Raw genomic sequence first — 18,122 nt, forward strand, 5'->3', positions numbered from 1 at the left:
GGCCACCAGGATTTTGGTGAGAGCTTTGGTCAGCCAGGCCCCTGGACTCTCACCAGGCCCTAGGCACGTGCCTCAGTTGCCCTGTGGACGATCAAGCTCTGGGTCCCCATTAAGGCTAGGAGCACACATAGCAGAATGATCCTGCTGATCCCCTGCCACTAAGGGTAGGAAGATACTAGGCAGAAACGCTAGCGTTAGCACGCATAATGTAAGTCACTGGGCCGCATGGAAAACCGCATTTGTTCGTGTTCTGCAATGTTTGTTTTAGAAAACGCTGAACATGGTGCATATTTTTCCAAAACCTCTAAAACGCACCTAATGTACAGTATGTCAATGGTGACACAGATGTATAGCGGTTTATTGCGTTTGTTTTTTTTTAACACAACTTTGATATATTTATGCTTCATGTTGACTCCCTAATGAGTTGCATAAAATGCATATAAAATCACATACAAAACGCACAAAAACGCATTAGCGATTTATATGTGCGAAAAGCAAATGCATTGAAACGCAAGCAAAACGTTAGAAAAGCGCATATGTGAAGCGCAAAGGCACTCAAAAGGCCTACCAAAAAGCAGACTGGCACCTCTCCAATCCCTACTAAACTTCGCTGCCCATCTCATCCACCTCTCTTCTAGATCCTCTGAGGCAGCCCCTCTCTGCCAATCCCTCCATTGGTTACCAGTTGACCAAAGGATCCAGTTTAAACGTCTTACGCTTGCATACAAAGCTCTACACAAGCTATCGCCTCCATACATTTCCTCTTTAATCTCCAGATACCTCCCCGCACGGACCCTCCGTTCCTCACAGGAGACCCTTTTGTCCTCCAGCCTAGTCACTTCCTCTCACTTTCGCATCCAAGACTTCTCACGGGCAGTCCCTGTCCTTTGGAACTCTCTCCCTCAGCCGGTTCGTCATGCCACAAGTCTGGAAACTTTCAAACGTACTCTGAAAACACACCTATTCAGACAAGCCTATAATTTGCTATAGGAAGCACTGAAGGCACACTGGCTCACCCACTAATCCTTGTGTTTCCTTCCCTTTTGTTTCCTCCCCACTACCCTCTAGATTGTAAGCCCGCAAGGGCAGGGACCTCCTCCTAGTGTTTCTCATACTGCTGTAATTGTAAGTGTACCAACTACACATCAACTATGTATGTATTTGTATTTTTAATTCTATTCAACGTCATGACTGTACAGTGTCTTGTATTTCTTATGTATATTTGTTCCCCATTATTTGTTTGTACTCTGTACAGCGCTATGGAAGATGTTGGCGCTATATAAATAAAAAATAATAATAATAATAATAATATGTAGCAAAACGCAACCTTTCACGCAACGCCTAGTGTGTTCCCAGCAGCCATAGACCCTGAACAAGCTTGCAGATCAGATGTCTATGACAAATCTGACAAGATTAGCTGCATGCTTGTTTCAGGCGTTTGATGTAAACCCAACTGACCAGAAAGATCAGCAGGACAGCCAGGCAACTGGTGTTGTTTAAAAGGAAATAAATATGGCAGCTTCCATATCCCTCTCACCTCGAGTTCCGTTTAACAAATAAGGCACTGACACACTGGAGAGCGTTTTTGAGGGTCGTTTTCGTTTTTTAAAAAAACGTTCGCCGCGATTTTAATGTAAGTGAATGGAAGCGTTCTTTACCCTCCCTGGCATTCTATTAAGATCGCCAGGGCGGCTGCGGGTGGGTTTTTTTTTTAATAAAAAAAAAACTATTACATGCAGCCCACTAGAGGGCGCTCCCGAGCTTGTCCATACCGCTAAGGAGGTTAATAAACAAAAATGACTCGTAAAACTGTTTGGTGCGTCAAGTCAGCATTGGTGGCCTCCATATCCTTCTCACGGCAGACACTTGTGAATGTGCCTGGATGTGACCTAGCATGCCTTAAAGGGAACCTGAAGTGAGAGGGATATGGAGGCTGCCATATTTATTTCTTTGTAAACAATACCGGTTACCTGGCTGTCCTGATGGTCTTTCATGCATCATAAATCTCTGAATCACACACCTGAAACAAACATGCAGATAAGCCTGTCACACTTCAACCAGAGCACCGGATCTGCTGCATGCTTGTTCAGGGTTTGTGGCTAAAAGTACTAGAGGCAGAGGATCAGCAGGACAGCCAGGCAATGTGCATTGTTTATGTTTAAAAGGAAATAAATATGGCAGCCTCCATATCCCTGTCACTTCAGGTTCCCTTTAAGGCGTGCTAGGTCACATCCCGGCACCTTCCACATCATCACTCCCCACCCACAATAAACTCTCGCTGTTTGACAAAGGTTTTATTTTAGTGTGTAAGTGTGAGAGCACAGTGTATGCAATTGATTTAGGAATTATGTTTGGCTCACAGCAAACAGTCATCTATTTGTGCTATTTATTCAACTATATAAACTTCAAACTGGTTGTGTAACAGGGCAGAGAATGTAAAGATCTCTCTGTACTTACCCCAGGGTTGTGCACACAGGGTGGGATTGTACATATTCCTCTATACTCACCTCAGTGTAGTGCATGCAGGATGGGATTCTACAGATTGCTCTATCGGGGGTCCCCAACCACCAGGCCGTGGCCCACTGCCGGTCCTGGGCCGTCCCCTACCCCCTCGGCCGTCGCTAATGATACCTTAGTTGGCGTCTGCTTCCTCTTTCATATTGCTTTGTCCTCCCCTCTCCTCCATGCCCGTCTTTTCATTCACAGCTGCGTGTCCCCCAGCTGCCCCCCCTGGTAACGGCGATATGAAAGAGGAAGCAGCCTCCAGCTAAGGTATCACGAGCGGCGGCCGCGGGGGGTAACTACCTATACTGGGGTAACTATTCTGGGGTAACTATACTACTTATACTGGGGTAACTATACTACCTATACTGGGGCAACGTTACTACCTATACTGGGGCAACTACCCTCCCTATACTGGGGCAACTACCCTCCCTATACTGGGGCAACTACCCTCCCTATACTGGGGCAACTATACTCCCTATACTGGGGCAACTATACCTAGATACCCTATACCTGTACCTGGCTTTCTTTGCCGCACCGACCAAAGCTCCTCCCCCATGAAACCCACCACGGCCATCAACCTCCCTTCCCGGTCCCCGGGGAAAACGTTGTTATGGATAGCGGTCCCCGGGTGAAAAAGGTTGGGGACCCCTTCTCTATACTCACCTCAGTGTGTTGAATACAGTACATGATGGAATTGTACAGATTGCTTGAAGCTAGCCACACAACAATAAGCAGAGGTGGGGACACAGACATCAGCAATCAACAGGGGGCAGCAGAGTCACACACACTGCATTCAGCAGGGGTGGGGTCACACACACTGCATTCAGCAGGGTGATAGGAAAAGATCAGTAAGTAAGGGGATAGAGATAGGCACACTGCCACTATCAGGGAGTCAGGAAAATCAATAAGGGAGGAGTCAGAGACACAGCAATCAGCAGGGGCAGAGTCAGAGACACAGCAATCAGCAGGGGCGGAGTGAAGAGACACAGCAATCAGCAGGGGCGGAATCAGAGACACAGCAATCAGCAGGGGAGGCATCAGTGACACAGCAATCAGCAGGGGAGGAGTCAGAGACACAGCAATCAGCAAGGGCGGAGTCAGAGACACAGCAATCAGCAAGGGCGGAGTCAGAGAGACAGCAATCAGCGGGGGCGGAGTCAGAGACACAGCAATCAGCAGGGGCGAAGTGAAGAGACACAGCAATCAGTAGGGGCGGAGTCAGACAGCAATCAGCAGGGGCGGAGTGAAGAGACACAGCAATCAGCAGGGGCGGAGTCAGACAGCAATCAGCAGGGGCGGAGTCAGAGACACAGCAATCAGCAGGGGAGGAGTCAGATCAGCAGGGTCCTAGTCAGAAAACAAAAGTATTCAGAAGGGGCGGAGTCACACACAACAATCAGGAGGGGTGGAGTCAAACACACACAGCAATCATTTGGTGAATGAGGCAGGCAAACAACATCAGGAGAGGGAGGAGTCAGACATACTGCAACCAGCAGGGGGAGGAGCCAAACACCTATCAGCCAACAGGAAGTCATGCACAGAACACTCTGCATGGGCCAAACACCGCAATCAGCAGAGGGTGGAGTCTAGCACCAAGCCATTTAAAGGGGGAGGAGTCTGGCACATAAGCAGATTAGCGGAAATATGCCCTGTAATAATAAGGGACTGCGGTGGTCGGTGTGACGGAGGGAGAGGGGCGTATCCTCAGCCGCATACGCGTCTTTCTCCCTCTCTCCGCGGATGACTGACTCAGGTGACGTCACACAGCACCAGCTCGGGATTGGCTGTCCGTGCAGCCACGAGAGGGCTGGCTGGGCAGGAAGCGCTCGGCGTCCTGGTTGCCATGGTGACGGCGCTGCATGGCTGAGAAGAGGTTCAGAGGGGCGCCCTTCGGCTGCCAGAGTACCAGGTACCCCCGCAGCAGCGCAGAGGGGGGATCGGGGCATAGAGGGGGGGCTGTGATGGGATCGCATTGTCACGTGTGTGCTGCCTGCAGAGGGGCTACACAGTAACATATAATCCAGCAGTGCTGTGATCATGTGACCACGGAGAGCCTTTACATAGCAGGATCCCCTCTCTGCTGCTCAGTAGCTTCCACCAATGGGAGGGTGTCTGCACACTTCCCAACTTTTTGAGATGAGAAAGAGGGACACTTAAACCACGCCCCCGGCACACCCCTGGTCACGCATACCTTAAAGATTTCATAAGAAAAATATGTTGTTGTATAATTCAAACCACACTGGTCCTTTCTATCCTGGTTCCTTTTCCTTCATATTAACATTTTATAATTAGTAATATATCAATTTAAAGGATGGGAATAAAGTTTAGAGTCAATCGAACACATTTTTTTTTAGTAGAGAAATATATATATTTACATAGAAAGAGGGACAAATGAGGAGGAAAGAGGGACAGGGCTCCCAAAGAGGGACTGTCCCCACAAAAGAGGGACAGTTGGGAGCTATGTGACCAGGCTATAGGGGGAGCAGCACCTACGGTCGCTGGAAGACCCAGGTCTTTGGGGGCTCCCACCTTTTAAGGCTCCTACACACGCCTGACTTTAAGGTCGGCTGAGGCGGGCCGATAACTATCGCCTCAGCCAATAATCAGGTGTGTGTACAGCAGCCCCCGACCTTCAAGCGATCTGCCTGGCGGATTACCTCAGCCCCAGCAACGGACAATCGCACTGTTCACGCCGCACGTGACGTTAGCTGCACAATTGACACACATCTGTGCATCCCAGCCCAGCAATGTTACCCAACAGGTCGCGATCCCTAATGGGCGACATCCATCAAAGATGTGTACACACCCATAGCTCCCAACTGTCCCTCTTTTGGAGGGACAGCCCCTCTTTGGGAGCCCTGTCCCTTTTTCCCCCCTCATTTGTCCCTCTTTCAGGACTTTGTCCCTCTTTCTATGTAAATATATATATTTCTCTACTAAAAAATGTGTTTGACTCTAAACTTTATTCCCATCCTTTAAATTGATATATTACTAATTATAAAATGCTACTATGAAGGAAAATGAACCAGGATGGAAAGGACCAGTTTGGTTTGAATTATAAAACAACATATTTTTCTAATGAAATCTTTACGGTATGTGTGACTAGGGGTGTGATGGGGCGTGGTCAGGAGTGTGGCATGGGCGTGGCTTAAGTGTCCCTCTTTCTCATCTCAAAAAGTTGGGAGGTATGCTGTGATCATGTGACCATGGAGAGACTTTACATAGCAGGGTTCCCTCTCTGCTGCTCAGTAGCTTTCCACCAATGAGAAAATGGCATTTCCTGGTATTATTTCCCTCCATGGGAATGAATGACCAGACTAAGCGGGGTACAAAGCTCCCAAGTGTCCTTCTTCTGGAGGGACATAAAAATTCAGAACATCTGCACACTCGATGTATCAAGTCCACTTTCCATTTAAGCATAGTGACACCGTTCCATTCCATACACCAATGATTAGTTTCGGGGCCTCGTTGGGTCCCCTTTGTCAAGGTAACAGACTCTCTTTGGGAATCAAATCCCACTGTCCCTCTTTACTCCTTATTTGTCCCTCTTTCAGGAATGATGTACAGATCTGTGTGAATATATGTATTTATCTACTGAAAATGTGTGTAACTGACTCTAAATGTTATTCCCATCAATTACATTTATATATTTCTTATTTTCCAATGTTGAAGTGGGCACTATGGTGAAAAATTGTAAAATGTAAAATATGTCCAAACATATACAAATAAGAAGTACGTTTTTTCCAGAGTAAAATGAGTCATAAATTACTTTTCTCCTATGTTGCTGTCACTTACAGTAGGTAGTAGAAATCTGACAGAAGTGACATGTTTTGGACTAGTCCTTCTCTTCATGGGGGATTCTCAGGGATTTATTTATTTTCAAACGTACTTAGTGAATGGCAGTTGATCTGTCCAACTGTCAAAAAACTGTGTAGCGAGCAGGGAAGCTGGCCGGCATCATTGTTTAAATCCTTTTTAGGAAATATCTTGATAAAGAATAAAAGCCGTGCTGAGAATCCCCTATGAAGAGATGGACTAGTCCAAAACCTGTCGCTTCTGTCAGATTTCTACTACCTACTGTAAGTGACAGCAACATAGGAGAAAAGTAATTTTATGGCTCATTTTACTCTGGAAAAAAACGTACTTCTTATTTGTATGTGTTTGTACATATTTTACATTTTAAAATTTTTCGCCATAGTGCCCCTTTAAAATGAAGAAAAACTACAGATGATAGAGAGGACCATTGTGGTTTGAATGATAAAAACAACATCTTTTGGTTCTAAATTCGTTGTGATATGCATGGCGAGGGGTGTGGTGGGGGCGTGGTTAGGGGTGTGGCAGGGGCGTGCCTTAAGTGTCCCTCTTTCATATCTCAAGATGTTGGCCGGTATGGGGGTAGTCACTGGAGAGCCCAGGTATTTGGGGGCTTCCAACTTTTAAGGCTTGTAACACACCTGACTAAGGTCGGCTAAAGCAGCCGATAACGACTGCCTCATTTGGTAATCAGGCGTGTGTACAGCGACTCCCAACCCGCAAGCGGCCAGCTTGGCAGATCAACTCGCCCCCAGTAATGACCAATCGCCTTGTGCATGCCGCTCCCATCACGTGATGTCCCTCCCTGCATAGCAACACAGCACGTCATCCGCTGTACAGCTGACGTGTGTGCAGCCCGGCCCAGCGATGTCACCCGGGGGGGATCGGGTCCTATCCGGTGGGTGACATGCATCAAAGGTGTGTATGCACCTCACGCTAGCTGAGGCGTTCAATGATGACTACCACTACTGACAATCCAGCATGGGTACCATGGGCGTAGCAATAACCCCTGCGACCCCTGCCATAGCAGGGGGCCCCTCCTCCTCCCTCTACCCAACCGCAAGTTCAGAATGCGTCGCTAACCCTACTGGCTAGCGATGTGTCTGTACAGTGTCAGCCCTGCAATGTAGACCAAGGTATCCAGTGCGATAACTGGACAGTAGCTGCTGGGTGAAATGCTTCTCCACACCAGGTGTTGCTGGAGCCAGACTTGCTACGGGTTTGGGTTAGTCATGGTAATCACCCAGCTTTACATGTTTCCTAGCAGATAAGTCATCCTAGTTGTCACCATGGGGGGGAGGGTGTGTAAACATGGGGGGCACATCATAGTTTTGCTACAAGGCCCCATGATTTAGGGCCCATTCACACTTAAAAGCGCAAAACGGTAGCACTTAGTTCTACTGTTTTGTGCAAGTGATTTTTACCGCAATTAGAGCAGTAAAATCACTGTACACTTCTGCGATTCAGAGCGATCGCGATCAGAGCTTTATTAAGCACTGTACCGCGATCGCTCCAAAATCGCAGCAAAATGCTGCAGGGAACACGTTTTGCGATTGGTGCTAATAGGCGGCAGTGAGATCACTGCCATAAGGTTAGGATAGCGCTAGTGCTTTTTCAAAGCACTACCGCTTCGGCGATTAGAGGGAATCGCCGTAGTGAGAACGTCCCTTTAAAGAGGATCTCCAGAGTCAAAATCTGGTAGCCTGCAAGTAAAAGAAAGTTATATTTACCCGAGAAGCCTTGTCCCGCGATGCCTTCCCGAAGTCCCCGCATCACCCGCCTTCCTCTCTCTTCTTGGAGAAAACCGTCAAGCTATTTACTACAGTAATTGATATATTTAAAAAGTACTCTACACAGGGGTTGTATATAGGGGGTTGTTTTGTATTTACTGTGCAGTGTGAGAGGTTAGCCTAATCCCAATTGACAGTGTAGTGGATTAGTCCAAACCGCTCTCTCCTCCATACTGCTTCACTATTTACATTTTTGTGTGTTAGCAGCACGATTTGTCAATGTCCTCTCGAGTACTTTTTAAAAATATATAAATTAAAAGTTATGTTTTAGCCTTCATCGCAGGAAAGGTTATTCAATATATCTCAAATTCAGGTGTGTGTAACTTTGTTGGGTCCAACGATTTGTAATGGGTTATCCTCCTGGCTTTGTAGCTGTAAAACGTTTAATACTGTTTGAAACAATCTTCCATCAGATCAGCAGAAATAATCCTGATTTTAATCCCGGCATCCTGTGCAGGTTTGATGTGTCTTCCCTGCACCCCGTGTATAAGAAGCCAGGGACATACACGCAGGTGGCATACTGCAGGAGGGCCACATCCGAGCAGGTGAGTGACTATCGTCAGAGAGCCGGCCAGACAGAGAGCGGGAGGGCTCGATTACATATAGCGCGCTCATATGGAAACGCCAGGGCAGTTTCTAGGCTAAATTGCACCCAGGGCGAGGGTGTAAAAATCGCCCCTCCCACATCGAGACAGGTTTAGGTGCCCACAGTATAGGTTAGCCAGGTCTAGTTGTCTAGTTGCCACCAGTATATGTAGCCAGCTATAGGTCCCCCCCAGTATAGGTAGCCAGTATAGTTGCCCCCAGTATAGATTTGATAGGTAGGTGCCTCCAATATAGATTAGATAGGTAGGTGCCTCCAATATAGGTAGCCAGTATAGTTGCCCCCAGTATAGGTTAGATAGGTAGGTGCCCGCAGTATAGGTTAGATGGTGGGTTCCCCCAGTATAGGTTAGATAGGTAGGTGCCCGCAGTATAGGTTAGATGATGGGTTCCCCCAGTATAGGTTAGATTAGGTAGGTGCCCCAGTATAGGTTAGATAGGTAGCTGCCCCCAGTATAGATTAGATAGGTAGGTGCCCCCAATACAGGTTAGATAGGTAGGTGCTCACAGTATAGGTTAGATGGTGGGTGCCCCCAGTATAGGTTAGATAGGTAGCTGCCCCCAGTATAGGTTAGATAGGTAGCTGCCCCCAGTATAGATTAGATAGGTAGGTGCCCCCAGTACAGGTTAGATAGGTAGGTGCTCGCAGTATAGGTTAGATGGTGGGTGCCCCCAGTATAGGTTAGATAGGTAGGTGCTCGCAGTATAGATTAGATAGGTAGGTGCCCCCAGTATAGATTAGATAGGTAGGTGCACCCAGTACAGGTTAGATAGGTAGGTGCACCCAGTATAGGTTAGATGGTGGGTGCCCCCAGTATAGGTTAGATAGGTGGGTGCCCCCAGTATAGATTAGATAGGTAGGTGCCCCCAGTATAGGTTAGATAGGTAGGTGCCCGCAGTATAGGGTAGATAGGTAGCTGCCCCCAGTATAGGGTAGATAGGTAGCTGCCCCCAGTATAGGTTATATAGTTAGGTGCCTCCAGCATAGGGAAGGGGAAGAGCGTTTATAGCGCTACAATTCACCTTCCTCGAGGAAAGTGAGATGTAGCACTATACCCACTCTCCCCTGCCGCTGCGCCCCCCCCCCACCTACCTGTCTGGTACTCAGGGCAGTCACACTGTCTGCACGGGCTTGGAACTGGGCCTGGGAAATGCAATCTCAGGGACATCAGAGAGTGAATAGACTACACTTTCTAATGTTTCCACTCGTGCGCTGTGATTCGCAGCTGAACCGCAGCGCATGGTTGCCTGCATTTCAGGGCGATTCGGCCCGTGACACCATTGTGTATAATGAATGTGATCGCAAGCTCCGCCCCCCAGGAGTGACACGCAATGCAGAGCCGTGCTGACTGCACGGCTCTGCATTGCTTAAAGTGGAAACGAGCCCTGAGGCGTATTAGAGAACACCTCTGAGAGTGACACAAAAACATAACTCTGGGAACTGGTGGGGGGATGGGGAGGTTAACGCTGCCTCTTACTTACCTCTTAACCTGCTGAGCGGTCTGGACGAGCTCAGCTCGTCCAACACCGCCAGAGGCTGCCGCTCAGGCCCTGCTGGGCCGATTTGCACGAAATAAAAAGCAGCACACGCAGCCGGCACTTTGCCAGCCGCGTGTGCTGCCTGATCGCCGCTGCAGCGCGGCGATCCGCCGCGTGCAGCGGCGAAAGAGGGTCCCCCCAGCCGCCCGAGCCCAGCGTAGCCGGAACAAACAGTTCCGGCCAGCGCTAAGGGCTGGATCGGAGGCGGCTGACGTCAAGACGTCGGCTGACGTCCATGACGTCACTCCGCTCGTCGCCATGGCGACGAGGGAAGCGAAACACGGAGGGCCGCTCATTGCGGCCTTCCGTGTTATCTCTTGCCGCCGGAGGCGATCGGAAGATCGCCTCCGGAGCGCCCTCTAGTGGGCTTTCATGCAGCCAACTTTCAGTTGGCTGCATGAAATAGTTTTTTTTTTATTTAAAAAAAACCCTCCCGCAGCCACCCTGGCGATTTAATCAGAACGCCAGGGTGGTTAAAGGAATATCGAGATGGAAAAAAACCTGATTATGTTTTTTAAAATTCTTTATAAATTATTTAGTCAGCGTTTGTCCATTCTGTCCTCTTGCTAATTTACATTCTGAAATTTATCACGGGTGGCGGCTACACCTTTAGTCCTGTCAGGTGCAGCTCTGCGGAATGTTTGTTTCTCAGAATTCTCAGAAGCCGGTGAGAATAATGCCTGCTAGTGCTCTAGGGTGGGAGAATTCTGTATAGCTAAACAGCTACATTCAGTATACAGCAATAAATAGGAAGTGTTTCTCAAAACTGGGAAAATTACAATTGGGTATCCTGAATAATTTACTACATCCTACTATATGTCAGTACAGTGTTTTATAAATCAATAATAATAAGAATGATGATAATAATAATATTGGTAGATGCACTTAAACAGCGTTGACCACCCCCCCAAGTTTAAGTAAAAACCTTTTGAGCCAGAGCTTTTTGTCATGCTGCCCCTACCTTGTAGGATGCCTTTCCAAATTGAATCAAGACAGCTCCAATCCTGGACTCCTTTAAATCAAAACTGAAAAGTCACTTGTTTAGTCATTTATGATAACATTACTTTTTCCCCACTAAACACCACTATGTACTGATCTGAGACAAGCTTATGCACTTTGGGTCCTGCAGGGAGAAAAGCTTTTTATAAATGTTTCATTGTTGCTGTCTGTTGTTAGTTTAGAAAGTCTGCAGATCCTGACAGGGTGTCGTTCCGCAGGGGAGGAGACTGGGGCCGGGGAGCTATGAGCCGTCCCCCGGGGATTTCAGTGCTGCTGTGCTGGAGAGGAAAGCATCTACTCCGGGATGGAAGAGGGCTGAAGAGACTGAGCGACTGACCGGAATGCCGCACCTGCTCTACAGGGAGACCTGGGAGAGGAACCGCCTGCTGGTGAGATGAGGCCACAGAATCTCTCTAATATCCGTCTTATCGGGCGATATTAACATCTGACTGTCTCCCCATAGAAGGAGAACATGGGCCCCGGCCGATACAACTTCAAGTCATTCACCGATGATCTGGAGGAGAAGCCACGCAGTGTGCGGGGTGCGTGCAGCACAAGAGAAGTCCGATTCAAGGAGAACATCGAGGTGCCTTGCTTTGCCTTACATAATGAGAGTGCCGGATGCCTTAAAGCTACACAATGTTATTTCATACATTACTGTACTTATTTCCTGTATTTCTATACAGTTCCAATATACTGTACATTTATGCATAAGTCTCTCAGTCTGTACAGCAGAGCTGACAGTCTAATGTTCCTCTGTACAGAGGAGCTCACAATCTAATGTCTCTCTGTACAGAGGAGCTCACAATCTAATGTCCCTAAGTACAGAGGACCTCACAATCTAATGTCCCTAAGTACAGAGGAGCAGTGGTGCTCAGCAGAGCTCGAATATTCGAGTAGCTCGAATATTCGAGCTCTTTTTCAGCTATTCGAGCTCGGTATTCGAGCTCCGAATAGCTGGAGCTATTCGAATGGGCTATCCGAGTACACTCGAATAGCCCATTCACTATTCGAGCTATTCGAGCAACCCGGCGCTATTCGAGCTCGGTACCGAGCTCGAATAGCGTCATAGCCCAGATTGATGTCCTTAGAGCCAATCAGAGGGCTCCCAGGCCCTCTGACGGCAGCCAATCACAGAGGGGGACCCTGGCCAGCCCCTACCCTATAAATAGCGGCCGCCATGTTCCGTTTCTCCATGCTTGCCTGAGACTTGTACAGAGAGAGAGTTGCTCCTTTGTGCTTTGGCTTAGCAAGTGCTCTATTGTGATCATTTACCTAGCGTTTTTGCTCACCTACACCTGCCATATACACCTATATTGTTGTTAGTTAGATAGACATTGTATTTTAGTTAGTAGCTTGTGTGTTACATTAGAGACAGGCAGCTGCTGCAAGCTTACAGGTTTAGGCCTCAGGGGGGCCTTGCCTCTGTGGGCAGCTGTCCTCTGTTTATTTCTCTCATCTATACCAGTATTTCTGCTGTCCTTTACTAATAGTATTGTAGTTATACTGTACTAGGAGTAGGACACTCACTGACTGTCACTGTTTATAGGCTACTAGCTAGCTCCTGCGTGTGTGCACTCACTCACTGTCTGTGTGTACACACACTCTATTTCCTTCTGATTACTGATAGATTATTGTTAGTTAGTTGTACTTACTTACTACTTACTCTTACTGTACCCGTAGGGACACTCACTGTCACTGTTCATATAGGCTACTAGCTCCTGCGTGTGCGCACTGCACTCACTGTCTGAGTGTACACACACAACACACACTCTATTTCCTTCTGATCGCTGATTGATTATCGTAATTAGTTAGTTCTACTTACTGTTACTACTTACTCTTACTGTACTAGGAGTCTAGGACACTCAGTCACTGTCCATAGGCTACTAGCTCCTGCGTGCGTGCACTCACTGTCTGAGTGTACACACACCCACACTCCATTTCCTTCTGATCGCTGATTGATTATCGTAATTAGTTAGTTGTACTTACTGTTACTACTTACTCTTACTGTACTAGGAGTCTAGGACACTCAGTCACTGTCCATAGGCTACTAGCTCCTGCGTGCGGTCACTCACTGTCTGAGTGTACACACACCACCCACACTCTATTTCCTTCTGATCGCTGATTGATTATTGTAATTAGTTAGTTCTACTTACTGTTACTACTTACTCTTACTGTACTAGGAGTCTAGGACACTCAGTCACTGTGTTCATAGGCTACTAGCTCCTGCGTGCGTGCACTCACTGTCTGAGTGTACACACACCCACACTCCATTTCCTTCTGATCGCTGATTGATTATTGTAATTAGTTAGTTGTACTTACTGTTACTACTTACTCTTACTGTACTAGGAGTCTAGGACACTCAGTCACTGTCCATAGGCTACTAGCTCCTGCGTGCGGTCACTCACTGTCTGAGTGTACACACACCACCCACACTCTATTTCCTTCTGATCGCTGATTGATTATTGTAATTAGTTAGTTCTACTTACTGTTACTACTTACTCTTACTGTACTAGGAGTCTAGGACACTCAGTCACTGTGTTCATAGGCTACTAGCTCCTGCGTGCGTGCACTCACTGTCTGAGTGTACACACACCCACACTCCATTTCCTTCTGATCGCTGATTGATTATTGTAATTAGTTAGTTCTACTTACTGTTACTACTTACTCTTACTGTACTAGGAGTCTAGGACACTCAGTCACTGTGTTCATAGGCTACTAGCTCCTGCGTGCGTGCACTCACTGTCTGAGTGTACACACACAACACACACTCTATTTCCTTCTGATCGCTGATTGATTATCGTAATTAGTTAGTTCTACTTACTGTTACTACTTACTCTTACTGTACTAGGAGTCTAGGACACTCAGTCACTGTGTTCATAGGCTACTAGCTCCTGCGTGCGTGCACTCACTGTCTGAGTGTACACACACCACCCACACTCTATTTCCTTCTGATCGCTGATTGATTATTGTAATTAGTTAGTTCTACTTACTGTTACTACTTACTCTTACTGTACTAGGAGTCTAGGACACTCAGTCACTGTCCATAGGCTACTAGCTCCTGCGTGCGTGCACTCACTGTCTGAGTGTACACAACCCACACTCCATTTCCTTCTGATCGCTGATTGATTATCGTAATTAGTTAGTTGTACTTACTGTTACTACTTACTCTTACTGTACTAGGAGTCTAGGACACTCAGTCACTGTCCATAGGCTACTAGCTCCTGCGTGCGGTCACTCACTGTCTGAGTGTACACACACCACCCACACTCTATTTCCTTCTGATCGCTGATTGATTATTGTAATTAGTTAGTTCTACTTACTGTTACTACTTACTCTTACTGTACTAGGAGTCTAGGACACTCAGTCACTGTGTTCATAGGCTACTAGCTCCTGCGTGCGTGCACTCACTGTCTGAGTGTACACACACCCACACTCCATTTCCTTCTGATCGCTGATTGATTATTGTAATTAGTTAGTTCTACTTACTGTTACTACTTACTCTTACTGTACTAGGAGTCTAGGACACTCAGTCACTGTGTTCATAGGCTACTAGCTCCTGCGTGCGTGCACTCACTGTCTGAGTGTACACACACCCACACTCCATTTCCTTCTGATCGCTGATTGATTATTGTAATTAGTTAGTTCTACTTACTGTTACTACTTACTCTTACTGTACTAGGAGTCTAGGACACTCAGTCACTGTGTTCATAGGCTACTAGCTCCTGCGTGCGTGCACTCACTGTCTGAGTGTACACACACCCACACTCCATTTCCTTCTGATCGCTGATTGATTATTGTAATTAGTTAGTTCTACTTACTGTTACTACTTACTCTTACTGTACTAGGAGTCTAGGACACTCAGTCACTGTGTTCATAGGCTACTAGCTCCTGCGTGCGTGCACTCACTGTCTGAGTGTACACACACAACACACACTCTATTTCCTTCTGATCGCTGATTGATTATCGTAATTAGTTAGTTCTACTTACTGTTACTACTTACTCTTACTGTACTAGGAGTCTAGGACACTCAGTCACTGTCCATAGGCTACTAGCTCCTGCGTGCGTGCACTCAGTGTCTGAGTGTACACACACTAAATTTACTTGTGATTACTACTGATTATTGTAACTGCTAGTTGTACTTCCTGACTGTTACTACTTACTTACTGTACTAGGGGACACTCACTCAGTCACCTCACCAACCAACCCACTCCATTAAAGTACCCCACTTTTCACCCGCCCTTTTACAAAACTTTTGTCTATACGCCCAAAACATTTAAGATGTCTGGAAGTGGCAGCCAGCGCGGTTTGGGCAAGGGGAAGGGCAGCAAGGGAATCAGGAGGAGAGGGAGCAGCATTGTGGCAAGCCGCGGCCGCAGGCGCGCCACCATGCACAGTTCCGCAGCAGCAGCAGCAGCGTCAGTGGCTAACATTCCTCCCATAGCCACTGGCCGTGGACGCCTTGGGCGCCGCCCAGCAGGAGCATCTGCAACTCACGCTGCAGAGACACAGCAGCAGCAGCGTGTAGCACCTGCTCCCATTTTCCTCCAGCCGGGTCGGAAACGTCCCATTGAGGAAAAGGATGCAGACACTGTGGTGCAACTCATGACGGAGGATGAGCAGCCCGCCATCAGCTCTGCATCCGAGGCCTCCACCCTCACCACCACCACCACCACCACCCCTGTTCGCAGCAGCCGCCCAGCAGGGTCTGGGGAGGAGGCCAGTTCACCGTCACTCGCCGACCTGTCATTCAGCAGTCTTTTGACCCCAGGCATCATGAGTAAATTGTCTGCTGTTGTTGGCGATCTTGAGGAGGAGATGCTGATGGGCACTTTGGGGGATGAGGGATTGGACAGCAAGACTGTGGCGACAGTCAAGCAGCCCATCCATGCATCAGGAGAGGAGTTTGGGGGGTCCTCATCCCAGCAGGACATGTTTCAGGAGGGGGAGGATGATGATGACCCGGTGACAGACAGAGACTGGGTGCCACCACCTCCAGGGGATGTCGTCCTCAGCAGCTCTGAGGAGGAGGATGCGCTTGTGGGCCTTGCAAGGAGGCGCATCATTGCAAGCATTGGCAGCGTCCCACAGCCTGCTGGTGTCTCAGGCTCAGCAGCAGCAGCAGCAGCATCAGCCAGTACCACCACCAGCCGCACCCAAGCCCCCCCCCCAACCACCACAAGGAGACAGGCAGCAGCGCTTCCATGCCGTAGGGGGAAGTTTCTGTCACCAATCTGGCGGTTTTTCACCATGCCCACTGTGTACAGCAAGTACGCCACTTGCAACCACTGTCAGCGGAAGTTGAGCAGAGGTGCAGACCCCTTAAAGTTCAGCACCAGCTCGCTCATCAACCACCTTGCGGCTAAACATTTCCACCAGCATGAGGAGTTCCAGAGGCTGAAGGCATCTGCTGCTGGCAGTGGCACCACACCCATCACTGCACAGCCTTCAGCAGCAGCAGCAGCAACAGCAGCCACCCGCCCTCCTGCTCCTCCAGCAGCACCAGCAGGAGTGCGGAAACGCACTGCTCCTCCCCCCTCTGCAACTCCTGCCGCCGACACTGAGGCCTGTTCTGGCAGCCAGTCCTCAGTGGCCTCCTCTGCTGTGTCTGCTGATTCCCGTGTCAGCAAAAGGCCACGCCAGAGCCTTTTGAGCGAGTCCTTCCAGGGGGTGGTTAGGGCTCTACCTCCCAGCAGCCGTCGCGTGCGGCAGCTGAACGGCTTGCTGGCACGGGCCATGTGCTCCCAACTCCTGCCGTACACGCTCGTGCAGGAGGGGAGCGACATTCGTGCGCTGCTTGCTTGCGCAGCCCCAGACTGGCAGCTCCCCAGCAGACACTTCTTTGCCTGCAAGGCCATTCCTGCACTGCACCGCTTTGTGATGGCCAATGTGGAGCGAGGGCTGGAGCACGCGGTTGGTGAAAGGGTCCACGTCACCATGGACTCCTGGAGCAGCCGCTTCGGGACAGGCCGCTACCTGTCCTTCACTGTCCACTGGGTCAGCTTGGTGGAAGGGGGTGAGGATGGGAGAGCAGCAGCGGGCACAGCAGCAGCAGCAACACAGTGGGTGGTGCCACCCCGCAGGCTCAGGGGAACTGCAGCAGGTTCCTCCGATCCTCTGCCATCCTCCGGCACACCTGGCCAAACCCCCCGCCTCAGCAGCAGCGTGAAGGCCCGCCACTGCCAAGCGCTGCTGCACTTGGTCAGCCTTGGGAAGACCAAGCTGACGGCAACCCATGTGTTGGCCAAACTCCAGGAGCAGGAGAGGATTTGGCTGACCCCCAGAGGCCTCAGAGTCGGAGAGGTGGTGGCCGACAATGGGGCCAATCTGGTTGCCGCAATAGACAGGGGAAACCTGACCCACATCCCCTGTCTTGCCCACGTGCTGAACCTGGTGGTGCAGAAGTTCCTGCGCACCTACCAGGGGATGGGCGAACTGCTGGAAACGGCAAGGAATGTTGTGCGTCACTTCCGGCGCTCGGCTGCAGCCTGTGCGAGCCTGGAAGACGTGCAAAAGGAGCTGGATCTGCCACGCCATCGGCTGATCCTTGACGTTCCGACTCGCTGGAACTCCACCCTGGCGATGTTGGAGCGTCTGGTTGAACAGAGGCACGCTGTCAAACAGTACCTTGCCCTGGCCACTGTTTCCGCAGCTCAGAGAAGGGACAAGACCAGCAACATCCCGTCCATCGTCCCCGATGATGACTGGAGGCACATGCAGCAGGTGTGCTTAGTGCTGGCTCCCTTCCTGCAGGCCACAAACATGGTGAGCAGGGACCATGCTATGGTCTGCGAGTGGGTGCCCCTGGTTTCTCTGCTGAACAGGGCCCTCGATGCTTTGCTGGAACAGGGAGCGGCAGCCTTGGACCAGCAG

At 49.2% G+C, this 18,122-nt stretch overlaps 1 protein-coding gene across 1 annotated transcript in view; it reads left to right on the forward strand.

The window, feature by feature from the left end:
- Positions 1 to 4,284: 4,284 nt before the first annotated feature.
- CIMAP2 (ciliary microtubule associated protein 2) overlaps positions 4,285 to 18,122 on the forward strand; it is a 33,425-nt gene continuing 19,587 nt past the window's right edge. Inside the window, exons 1-4 of the mRNA XM_068239024.1 lie at positions 4,285 to 4,414; positions 8,566 to 8,653; positions 11,468 to 11,638; positions 11,713 to 11,835. Coding sequence (XP_068095125.1) covers positions 4,365 to 4,414; positions 8,566 to 8,653; positions 11,468 to 11,638; positions 11,713 to 11,835 — 432 coding nt within the window. The 5' untranslated portion in view covers positions 4,285 to 4,364. The remainder of the gene's footprint in view (positions 4,415 to 8,565; positions 8,654 to 11,467; positions 11,639 to 11,712; positions 11,836 to 18,122) is intronic.

This window comes from Hyperolius riggenbachi, chromosome 6 (genome assembly GCF_040937935.1).
Source record: "Hyperolius riggenbachi isolate aHypRig1 chromosome 6, aHypRig1.pri, whole genome shotgun sequence".
Taxonomy (NCBI): domain Eukaryota; kingdom Metazoa; phylum Chordata; class Amphibia; order Anura; family Hyperoliidae; genus Hyperolius; species Hyperolius riggenbachi.